We start from the raw sequence: 12,303 nt of genomic DNA, 5'->3' as shown, positions 1-12,303 counted from the left end.
AGGAGTTTAGCACTTTACACTTGGCATTTTCTAATTCGTTGTCGAAATATTTTTTCTCATTCACGCGTCTTAATTGCATGATAACACGCATGGACTGAAAATGATGTATTTATAATGGTTTAAGAAAGAATCGTAGGGTAATCGATCGGAAGTATAGTTTAGATGTCTTTTTGAAAAAGTCAAACAAGTTCCGGGAGTACTTTATGTATTTTCTATTAGATTTAAGACATGGCATTTCATCAGATTTTACACCCTTTCTTGAGCACATACATTGCTTGTTCATTCTTTTTTTTTGGTAGGCAAAGGAAAATATTATATAGATATACTAGATGTCAGTACATAGCGTGGAGGTACTTCCAGTGGAAGTCCTAGGAGTAGAGGTTACAAAAGTAGTACTATGCTTAGCATTAACTGGAACTAAAGTACTATTACTAGCAGTAGTGGCGGATTCCCCAAACTAAGGAGATTGTTATACAAAGACCAAGATACTAATCTACGACACAAAACACCATTGTTATCCTTATGAAGTAGTTCTTCTAATTCTGCTGGTGGAGATGTCAAAACACATTTTGTTGGTGAGTGAAGATGCTGCCCTTTTCGTGACAAATAGTCGGCTACTGCATTTGCCTCGCGGAAATTATGTTGCACCACTGGATTCCCCACGCTCCTCAACATTGACCTGCAATTACGGATAATGTCGGTATACGGAGGTAAAGGATGCTGAAGGAGGAGTAAAATTTCAACCGAATCCGTTTCAACAACAAGAGGAGTGTAGTCATAGTTAGCAGCTATTTCAAGGCCATGAAGTAGTGCTTCCAGTTCCACCAAAGTATGACAGTGGCTGTGACTGTTGCCATAAAATCCAATAATCCAGGTGCTCGATGCGTCACGAATAACACCACCGATACCACGAAGAGAGGGAGTTGCATTGTAAGATCCATCAATGTTGAGTTTAAATATACCACTAGGAGGGGGGCACCAACGAATATTAATTGAAACATAGCCTATACCATTGCTGTGGGAAGAAATAGTATTAACATATGCATCAGATTTATCATGAACAAGGGCTGCATTAGGGAAGTCAAACTTCTTGTTAAAGACATTGTTATTACGGTTAATCCAGATGTGCCATATCGCAAAGGAGAGCAGCGTCAGCCAAGTATTAGAGTTGTCCGGAGGAGACAGCGATTTAAGAATATTTAGCCAACAGGTACCGTACACATCAACGTTTGAGAGATTTAAACCCATATCTAACCAGAATTTCTGGGCGACGTAGCACTGGGTAAAGATGTGGGTTATAGTTTCGGGTTGGAGACCACAGACAGGGCAAGTAGGATCCTGAGAAAGGCCGATGTAATGCAAGTAGGAAGAGGTGGGGAGCCTGTTATGAGAGCAAAGCCAAAGAAAGAAGTTTATTTTACATAACGTATTGATTTTCCATACCCACCCAAAGTCGTAAGGATGAGAGGAAGGCATAGACAGAATTCTGTAGACAGATTTCGTGGTGAAAAGACCATTTTTATTGCGAGCCCAATAAGGACGGTCGTGCGTACCCAGCGATAAATTAGGCTTAATGAGATTTGTGAGATCTATAACCGCGGAGGGGAGTTCCAAGGAGATTTTGATCCAATCCCAATTGTTGCCAGACCAAATGTCACTAAGAGTCGAAGCTTATTCGGTAGAGAAAAGGGGACCATACATGACTTGACGGAGAGGCGGGACACCAGGTACCCAACGATGGTTCCAAAGATTAATTGAACGACCAGTGGACGGGACCCAAGCTGTAGCCTGCGTGCAGATAGAGCCACCAGATAAAATATTTTTCCAAACAAAAGAAGTAGAGGCATTGATGCGATGGTGGTTATATTTGTGGAGAAGAGTTTTGGCCCAAAGGGTCGTAGGGATAGTAAACATTCTCCAAGCCAAACCCATAATAGTAGCCTGGTTTTTGATCGAGGTTTTGTGGAGTCCAAGACCCCCTTGATCTTTGGGAGACGTGACTTTCTCCCAGTTAATGTAATGGAGCTTGCGTTTTTGGGTGTAGATCCCCAAAGAAAATCACGTTGTATCTTATCAATAGTATTACAGATCTTCGTAGGGAGCTTGTGAAATTGCATAATGTAAGCAGGGATAGCATCTAAGGTGGATTTAATTAGGACGAGCTTACCTGCTTTAGATAAAAAGTTGGCTTTCCAGGAAGTAAGCTTTTCTCGCATGTTATCGATAATGAATTGGTAGTCAGCACTCTTCGATCTATGGTGGAGAATAGGAAAGCCTAAATAAATAGGAAAGCCTAAATATTTTCCAAAGTTGGTGGAGGGGGAGATGTGAAGGAGGTCCTTAATGAGTTTCCAAGCATTGGTAGAGCATCGGGCGGAAAAAAATAGCTTTGGACTTAGAGGCGTTAATTTTTTGTCCCGATAAGATACTGAAGCGAAGCATGCAATTATGGTGGTGAGGATGGATTTAAAGGTAGCTTTAGAGGAAAGTGTAAGGTCATCAGCGAAAAAAAGATGGGATATAGGGGGGCCATTCCGACTAAGTTTAAGAGCATCCCAACGAAGAGTATCTACCTGATGAGAGATATAATTAGAGAGCATATCCATACAGAGAATGAATATGTACGGAGACATGGGGTCGCCCTGTCGGACACCTCTAGAAGGGGAGAAGTAATTTTTCGGGGACCCATTAACTAGAATAGCGATATTTCTGGTAGAAATACAATGCATAATAAGAGAGGTAATTTTTGGGGGAAATTTAAAATATAAAAGAGTACGGTAAACAAAGGACCACTCTAGTCGGTCGAAAGTTTTCTCCATATCAACCTTAAGAATAAAGCTCCCCGTTTTATTTTGAGATTTGGAGATATAATTAATGAGTTCTTGAGCGACGATAGCATTATCACTTGCACGCCGACCTTTGAGGGAACTAGACTGGTGGGGACTAATGAGTTTAGTTAAAACAGGCTTGAGGCAGTTAGCAATAATTTTTGTAATGATTTTATAAGACGTATTGCAGAGACTGATAGGTCAAAAATTCCGTAGCTGGTTTGCATTTGGGAATTTTGGGATCAGGCATAAAAACGTGTCGTTCAAAGAAGGCGGGAGGAGATGAGTTTGAAAGACCTCGTGGCACATAGCTTTAACAGAGGGACCAATAGTAGTCCATTGAGACTGGAAAAAGTGGGGATGAAAGCCATCCGGACCCGGGGCCTTAAAAGGTTTAAAGGAGAAGATCGCTTGAGTGATTTCGAAATCTTGGAGAGGACGATCTAGATCAGAAAGATCAAAATTGTGAAAGCTTAAAGGGGAGCTCTTCAGATGAGTCCAGTCGGTGGAACATTGACTAGTAGTAAAGCTAGAAGTGAAGAACTGGAACACATGTTGGTGAATTTCAGTGGGATGAGTAATCCAATTGTCATTGTTGTCCTTGAAATAAACAATTTTATTTTTCCTTCTTCTATTGATAACCGAAATATAGAAAAACTTGGCATTAGCATCCCCGTTCCTAAGCCAATTTATATGAGAGCGTAATTTCCAATAGTCAGCTTCGGAATTAAGAATATGGTTAAACTCTGCCTTAAGGTCCTGTTCTAATGTCTGGAGAAAAACAATAGAAGGGTAGGAGGGAGAGTTTTGAATACCCGTCAGACGAGCAAGAATTCTATTCTTCTGACGAAAAATGTTACCAAGGGTTCTTTTGCTCCAAGCAATAACAGAACTCTGAAAGTTAGAAGTTGCTTGGAGGAAATCATTATCAGACCAACTATGGTTTACAACCTTACTAAAATCAGGGTGGTCCATCCATAATTTTTCAAGCCTAAAAGGTTTAGGACAACCGCGGATAAAGTTATCGGTAAGGGAAATGAGAAGGGGATTATGGTCCGAATAGGTCTTGGGAAGGTGAGTGACCGTAGCATTCGGCTAGTTGATAAGCCAATCGTTATTAACAAAAACTCTATCAAGTCTTTCAAGAATGAGGCCATTAGAATTATTCCCCCTACATCTATGGTTAGACCAAGTATATTATCAACCCTTATAACCTAAATCTAGAAGATTAGAGAAACGGTTGCTGCTAATAGATCTGCCCCCCCCCCCCCCCCCCAAAATTAGCACTTCATTAAAATCCCCGGTAACTAACCACAGGCCAGAAATGGAATTTGCGTAAGTACTAAGATTGTCCCATAAAAGCTTACGAATATTGTAATCAGTACTTGCATAAATAGTAGAAAAATACCAAGAAGGGCTATCAGGCAGTACCTTAATCATTACATGTAATTCCTGAGACGTCTGACGCTTACGAGTAATACTAACAAAAGAAGTGTGCCAGAGGAGGACAATACCACCCGAGCGGCCTATAGCAGGAACTTCCCAGTAGTCATCAAACCCAAAATCATACATAAGACCCAAATGGTTACTCCGCTTAGTCTCTAAAAGAGCAACAAAGCAAGGATTATGCGAATTTATGAGATCCCTGAAATTCATCTTGAAGTTGTCATTGTTAACTCCCCTAGTATTCCATACAATAAAACAAGTAGCTTGATTCATTGGAGAAAAAAAGTTCAAAGATGATTGAGAGCTTTCGGTAGCCGAGAACTGACTACAACACAGTGTTGGGGTCATCACTACTGCATATTTGGCTAATGCAGCGTTGATCGCAGGCCTGAGATCGAAGGAGCTCTTCAGAATAGTGGCTGGGCAAAGATGGATATACTTCTTCTCCTCGTTTTCTGGAAATATCATGAGAGCTGAATTTTTGAAATTTGATATTTCCGTAAACGAGGTCATCCTCACCCCCATGGTCCCTTGACCTTCGCGACCCCGAGCCCGAGGGATTGGTGGAGACGGGGGAGTCTCCAGGTTTACTGTGATGATCTGTATAGTGAATAACACACTATGTCAACAAATTAAAATGAACGGCCAGGAATAGTTTTAATTAAAAAGGTCGCAAGGGCTTAGATTTTGCCAAGTCAGCTGCCAGCACAGCACATGTTTGTTATAAGTTCTAACCAACTTGAGGAGAGAGACTATTCAGAAATTATCGGTACTTTTTTCACCTCTCTTCTTCCAGAATCTCCTCTTCTCTCTCCTTCTCACTCTAATTTCTATCTCTTCTCATTCTGCAGATCCAAGCTATCAATGGAGGCCCCTTAGATTAGTTGCTTACGTCATTTTAGTGGTTCAGTTCGTTGTATTTTTGTTTTTGCAATTCAGTTATTAATCAGAAAATCCAGAAAATTGTCCCACTTTTTACTGCTTATTTCGACTAAATTGTTTAGAACTTGATAATTGGTATCAGAGACCAGGTTTCAATGGCTGAAGGAACCCGATTTAAACTCTTGGACGACAAGTTACTGCAACATGATGAACTTCTGGAGGAACTCAATACGACACAAGCTGGAATTAAGGGTACGTTAGAGCTTATTTTGGATCGGTTGACAACTCTGGAGAGGGCACCTCAACGTGCTCCCGAGGTTGTAAATCCTGGTAGGGATGGTTTACTCCCGAATCTTGTGCAGAAAGCTCGAGGTTGCCTGCCTATTCCCCCTCCTAAATGGGAATTGCCTAGCTTCGAGGGCTCTGAACCCAAGGTATGGCTGCGTAAGTGCGAGAGGTACTTTAATTTATATAAAACTGCTGATAACCAGAAGGTAGAAGGGGCTGCATTATACTTGAATGGGTTAGCTGAAACCTGGTATAACTCACTTGTTTTGAGTAGGGGAGTAGTCTCATGGGTTGAATTTAAGGAGGAATTGTGTATTCGATTTGGGGAAGTTCTGATTGGAGATGTTGTGGAGGAGTTCAACAAAATCTCTCAAACTGTAACTGTGGAGAAATTCCTAAGGAGGTTTGAAGACTTGAAGGCTCAGATGATCATGAGGAATCCTGCCCTGAATGAGGCATACTTCCTCTCTAGTTTTATTGGAGCACTGAAAAAGGAAATTAAATTTGGGGTTAAGATGTTCAAACCCACTACATTGAAGTTAGCTATCGAGCAAGCTAGATTGCAGGAAAAAGCAATTGAAGCAGCTCAGAAGAAGGCTCCTGTAGTGGTCAAGCCTACTGCAGCACCAGTTGGATCCAGTTATTCGAGGCCTACTGCTGTGAACACTACTAAACCCAACACCTTCAGACTTAACCCTGAGGTATATGAACATAGAAAGATCAACAAACTATGTTTCAGGTGTGGAGAGAAATACTTTCTGGGGCACAACTGTTCAGCAAAGCAAATGAACTCCATGGTAGGTGAAGAAAAAGCATTACCACCTGAAGAAATAGAAATTCCTGAACCACCTTATCTTATTATTGAAGGTGAGATACAACAAGAGGTGTTGGAGGCTATTTGTTTGAGTGCACTTTCCGGCAATAATCAAGGTGTGAACTCCATACTTGTTAAAGGTTCAGTGAAGAACAGGACCCTTGCTGTGTTGATCGATTCAAGTAGTACACATAGTTTTATAGATGAGCAAGCTGTGAGTGATACAGGATATGTAGCTGAATATGGTGCCCCTATAAAAGTCACGGTTGCTGATGGAAACTATGTGATGTGTCACACTACTTGCACGGGTTTTTGCTGGAAAATGGAGGGTAAACCTTTTAAGGAAAACCTAAGAATTATCAACCTAGGAGGTTGTGATTGGTCTTGGGCAACGACTGGATGAAGAAATACAATCCTACTAAGTTTGATCATGAAAAGAGGTGCGTGACGATTGACAGAAAGAATAATAAAACAGTATTACGTACTATCCCAATGGAGGGAAGCCTAAGTATGATCAGTGGCAGTACAATGGGTAAGTTAATCAAGAAGGGACAAACTCTGATTGCTCATTTATTCATGTTAGGGGGTGAACAACAAGAGAACAAGAGGTAATAGATGACACTATACAGGAAGTAATCAACAAGTATCGGGCAGTGTTTGTGGAGCCTAAAAATCTGCCTCCAGTTAGACACTTAGACCACCCAATTAACTTGAAACCTGGGGCTGAACCAGTAAGCTTAAGACCTTACAAATATAATTACTACCAGAAAGAGGAACTAGAGAAGCAAGTTGTTGAGATGCTAACCAATGGAATCATTAGTCACAGCCAATCCCCATTCTCATCTCCAGCTTTATTGGTCAAAAAGAAAGATGGAACATGGAGGTTTTGTGTGGATTACAGAGGGTTGAATGAAATTACAGTGAAGGATAAGTACCCTATTCCCATTGTGGATGATCTTCTTGATGAGTTACATGGAGCTATAATATTTTTGAAGATAGATTTACGAGCTGGCTACCATCAGATTAGAATGAAAGCTGAAGATGTGTACAAGACAGCTTTTAGAACTCACATGGGTCATTATGAGTTAAAGGTGATGCCCTTTGGGCTAACCAATGCCCCAGTAACATTCCAAGCCCTCATGAATCAGGTATTCCAGCTTTACCTCAGGAAGTTTGTAGTGGTATTTTTTTATGATATCCTAATATACAGCAAGTCGTTGCATGAGCATGTAGAGCACTTGGTCTTAGTATTCAATACATTAGTATCCCATTCATTGTATGCAAAAAGGTTCAAATGCTCCTTTGGTCAATCCAAGGTAGAGTACTTAGGACATGTGATCTCTGCTGAGGGTGTATCTACTGACCCGGCTAAGGTGAGAGCAATGATAGAGTGGCCTACTCCTAGCACTGTTAAGGCTCTTAGGGGTTTCTTGGGACTGATAGGTTACTATAGGAAGTATGTAACCAATTATGGGAGCATAAGCAGACCCTTGGCAGATTTATTGAAGAAAAATGCTTTTATATGGACTGATGAAGCTGATCAAGCATTTTCAGCCTAAAAGTTAGCAATGTCTACTGCTCCAGTGTTAGCTTTACCGGACTATAATGAAGAATTTACAGTTGAAACTGATGCTTGTCATTCTGGGATTGGGTCTATTCTCTTACAAAAGGGCAAAGCTTATTTCAGTAAGGTATTGGCTGCTAAACACAGAGATAAGTCTATTTATGAGAAAGAATATATGGCTTTACTGAATGCGGTGGACAAATGGAGACATTACTTGCAATATAAACACTTTGTAGTCAAGACTGACCATCATAGTCTCAAATATTTGTTGGAACAAAGGGTCACTACAGCAGTACAACAGAGGGGGTTGACTAAGCTTTTGGGACTTGATTATGAATATAAAAAGGGGACAGAAAATAGAGAAGCCGATGCTCTCTCAAGACAACAAGAAGGGGTAGTTCATACTAATGAGGCTCATCTTAATGCAATAAGTTTGACAGTTCCATTATGGGTGTAAGAAATTGTGGAAAGCTATAAAGATGATCCCATAGCTATGGAGTTGATAACTCAACTCTCAATCGATAATTCTGGCCCTAGTCTATGGCATTTTGGTGCAGGAATACTAAAGAAGAAAGGAAAGATCTATGTAGGATCAACTGGAGGTTTGAGGCTACAATTGATTCACATCTTTCACGATTCTAATTTAGGTGGCCACTCAAGTCAGCTTGGTACTCTTAAAAGACTATCTCAACTCTTTTACTGGCCCTTAATGAAGCAGATGGTGATACAAGTAGTGTCTGAATGTGATGTTTGTCAGAAAAGCAAGGATGAGAATGTGCCCTACCCAGGCTTACTATAACCCCTTCCCATCCCTGATCAGTCGTGGAAACATATAAGTATGGACTTTATTGAAGGGTTGCCTAAGTCTAAAGGTAAGGATGTCATTTTTGTGGTGGTTGACAGGTTTACAAAATCTGCTCACTTTATAGCATTATCCCATCCTTTCACTACCTTACAAGTTGCTGAAAAGTTTTGGAAAAGAGTTCATACTCTCCATGGTACCCCTTAATCCATCATTTCTGATAGAGATAGAGTCTTTATGAGTCACTTTTGGCAAGCTCTTTTCAGATTGAGTGGGACTCAGCTTCTGTATAGCTCAGCCTACCATCCTCAAACAGATGGACAGACCGAGAGAGTCAATAGGTGCATCGAGAACTACTTGAGATGTATGACAAGTCAAAGACCTCATCAATGGAAACTATGGCTTCATTTTGCTGAATGGTGGTGCAATACTAACTACCACACTAGCTTACAATGCACTCCCTTTGAGGCTTTGTATGGTTACTGCCCTCCTCAACTATCGATGGGTCCCTTACTAGATATCATTGTGCCTGTTGTTGATGATGTTATTATGAAAAGACAGCAAATGTAACAGTTACTCAAGGACAATCTCCTCAAAGCTCAGGAGAGGATGAAGCATTATGCTGATTTACACAGGAGTGAGAGAGAATTTCAGGTTGGTGATATGGTATATCTCAAGCTACAGCCCTATCGACAATCCTCTATAGCTCTGAGGAAGAGTTTAAAGCTCAGCTCCAAGTACTATGGCCCTTACAAAATCATCAGTAAGATTGGACTGGTTGCTTATAAACTACAGTTGCCGGCTGAAGATAAGGTTCACCCAGTTTTTCATGTCTCTTTGCTTAAGAAAAAGGTAGGGTCTAAAGTGGTGGTTCAATCTACTCTTCCAATGACGATGGACAGTTTCTAGTGAAACCCGTAGCAGTTCTGCAACGACAAATGGTCAAGAAGGGCAACACTGCAGCTGTGAAGGTGCTCATACAGTGGTCCAACCTCCCTCCCGAAGAGGCTCCCTTGGAGGATTTTGATTTCATACGAGCTAAATTTACTGAATTTCATCCTTGAGGACAAGGATGTTTTGCAGAGGAAGGGTATGTGATGATCTGTATAGTGAATAACACACTATGTCAACAAATTAAAATGAACGGCCAGGAATAGTTTTAATTAAAAAGGTCGCAAGGGCTTAGATTTTGCCAAGTCAGCTGCCAACACAGCACATGTTTGTTATAAGTTCTAACCAACTTGAGGAGAGAGACTATTCAGAAATTATCGTATTTTTCTCACCTCTCTTCCTTCTTCCAGAATCTCCTCTTCTCTCTCCTTCTCACTCTAATTTCTATATCTCTTCCTTCTTCCAGAATCTCCTCTTCTCTCTCCTTCTCACTCTAATTTCTATATCTTCTCATACTGCAGATCCAAGCTATCAATGGAGGCCCCTTAGATTAGTTGCTTACGTCATTTTAGTGGTGCAATTCAGTTATTAATCAGAAAATCCAGAAAATTGTCCCACTTTTTACTGCTTATTTCGACTAAATTGTTTAGAACTTGACAATTACAAATTGCCCTTGTTGTACCGGAATGGGGATCCATGGGAAGAACACCTTCCTGGGGGGCAAAAAACGGGGTTTGAGCAAGGTGTTCTCATAAGATTTAAAGAAGTTGGGGGATTTATTATTATCGAAAGAAGACATATTTGAACTGATAGTATTGGCAGATTTAAATTTAAAGTTCGACGCAGGGCAAGTACCTGGAGTTTCTTCATATGTAGAATTTACCTTAGCCTCAGTATGTTCCGTCGCTACACGCGCCTTGGTTGGAAATTGGGTCTTAGTAGGCAATGGTGTATTTCTTCCCCCTTTGCCATTCTTCCGAGATGGGAACTTGACTGTGTGCCATTCCTCATGATCTGATGGAGCCAAAGCGGTCCCTTGGTTAGAAGGAGCCATTGGAGGAGTCAACTTTTGATACAAGCAACGCAAGCGAATATGGCCAAAACGGCCACAGCTGGTACAAAGATAACCATCACCCTCATATAAAATTGTTTGGTTGTGATGCCCAATTTGGATGCTGCTAAGAACAGGTTCCTCCATCGGAATTTGGACGCATAAACGGGCGTAGCGACCTCGCAGAGTAGAGCTGGTACATGCATCCACTTTCAACAATTTTTCGATTGCATTACCAACTTTGGTTAGAAGGATTGCATCGTAAAATTCAGTAGGCAGGTGTGGTAATCGGACCCAAACTGCAGAATAAGTTACTTTTTCATTTTGGGGAACAAAGTATGGTTTTCATTTTTTGATAGATAAGTAGTGGCCGGCCATTAATAAACCACGGACCATTTTTGAGAAAACTTAGCTACATAGAAGTCGAGACCAAGGTCAATTAAGGGGAATGTTTCAGGGAGCTTCCATAAGTCCATCAGTTTTTGACGTAGATACTGATGGGATAATTTCTTACCAAGAAGTTTAATGATTAGTGAATGTTTCCAAGGAGAGCAGAGCCTCTCATTTTCTTCCTTCGAGAGGAAAATGATTTTAACACCATGGGAGAGTTCCTCCGCCCCAAATGAGAAAGTGTGAAGGAGCATCTACACAGTCTTCCATATTAAGATCAGATTGGAATTCAGATGCTAGTAATTTTTCTTTAAAAGATTCAGTTTGTGTTTGTAATTTGGAAGAATCCGGATGTTTTTTAGGAATTTGCTGGTTTAAAAACTCAGAGGCAGGGGATGGGATTGACATTCACGCAAATTAAAAAATAATAAATAATAAAATTAAATTTTTTATATTATTTTCTTAAATATAATAAATTTAATATCTTAAAAATATATTGAGTGGTGAATAATATTTAATAAAAATAATAAAAAATAAATTATTCATTGACTTTAAATTGAACGAATATCATTAAATATTTATATTAGATATAACGAAGAAATATTATTTAACAGAGTTAGAGCTATCAATACGGTTCGATTCAATCCATTCGGATTATCAGGCCGGACTGTTTCATCAACATGACAGACTGGAAAATAGCAAACCCAACAAATCACACTGTGGGCTAATTACTACTTGTTAATCAAGTCTTAAATTTACAAAAAAAATTCAATTAATTTGTGAAATTAAATAACTCTTGACACCAAATTTAAATCAAATAGAGATGTTGAAAAATAAGTTAAACTGTTAATGAGTAATAATATAACTAGTTAAATAATAATATTAACCTATTTTTATTTTAATTGATCACAATAAAATACAAAAAAATGTCAATATTTAGTCTATTAAAAGTGAAAATAAACTCCTTAAAAAAAAAATTATCAGGACATTTGTGAGTTACAACGTGTTCAATATTGCCACATTATTTTCATAAAATATATTTAATTCCTTAAAAGATTTAGTATTTTAATTATTTATATATTTTATAAACATATTTAATATTGAAATATTTATGATGGTCCAAATAGACTTTGAGTTTGTACTCTTTTTTAATTTTTAGTGATCTATTCTATTGTTTATTCATTTTTTATTTGACCCACGGGTCAACCCAACCCATTTGCTCAAGCCCCACAAGCCAATGAATTTATATGAAGTGAAAATTATCTCAAATATACTTTTTAAATTATTAATTACAAGTTATAGCATAACTTTTCATTAATTACTAGACTTAAGAAATAATTACAAGTT

At 39.3% G+C, this 12,303-nt stretch overlaps 1 protein-coding gene across 1 annotated transcript; it reads right to left on the bottom strand.

The window, feature by feature from the left end:
- Nucleotides 1–385: 385 nt before the first annotated feature.
- LOC124900093 lies at nt 386–11,356 on the bottom strand. Its single transcript, XM_047415391.1, has 3 exons — nt 10,399–11,356; nt 4,260–4,874; nt 386–679 (listed from the first exon to the last, which is right to left on the bottom strand). Exons 1-3 carry the CDS (start codon nt 10,711–10,713, stop codon nt 638–640), a joined length of 972 nt encoding a protein of 323 aa, XP_047271347.1. The 5' UTR covers nt 10,714–11,356; the 3' UTR covers nt 386–637.
- Between the last annotated feature and the right edge of the window lie 947 nt (nt 11,357–12,303).

The sequence above is a fragment of the Capsicum annuum genome, chromosome 7 (genome assembly GCF_002878395.1).
Source record: "Capsicum annuum cultivar UCD-10X-F1 chromosome 7, UCD10Xv1.1, whole genome shotgun sequence".
NCBI lineage: Eukaryota > Viridiplantae > Streptophyta > Magnoliopsida > Solanales > Solanaceae > Capsicum > Capsicum annuum.
The sequence above is the reverse complement of the archived record's forward strand: the minus strand, read 5'-3'. Positions and strand labels throughout refer to the sequence as shown.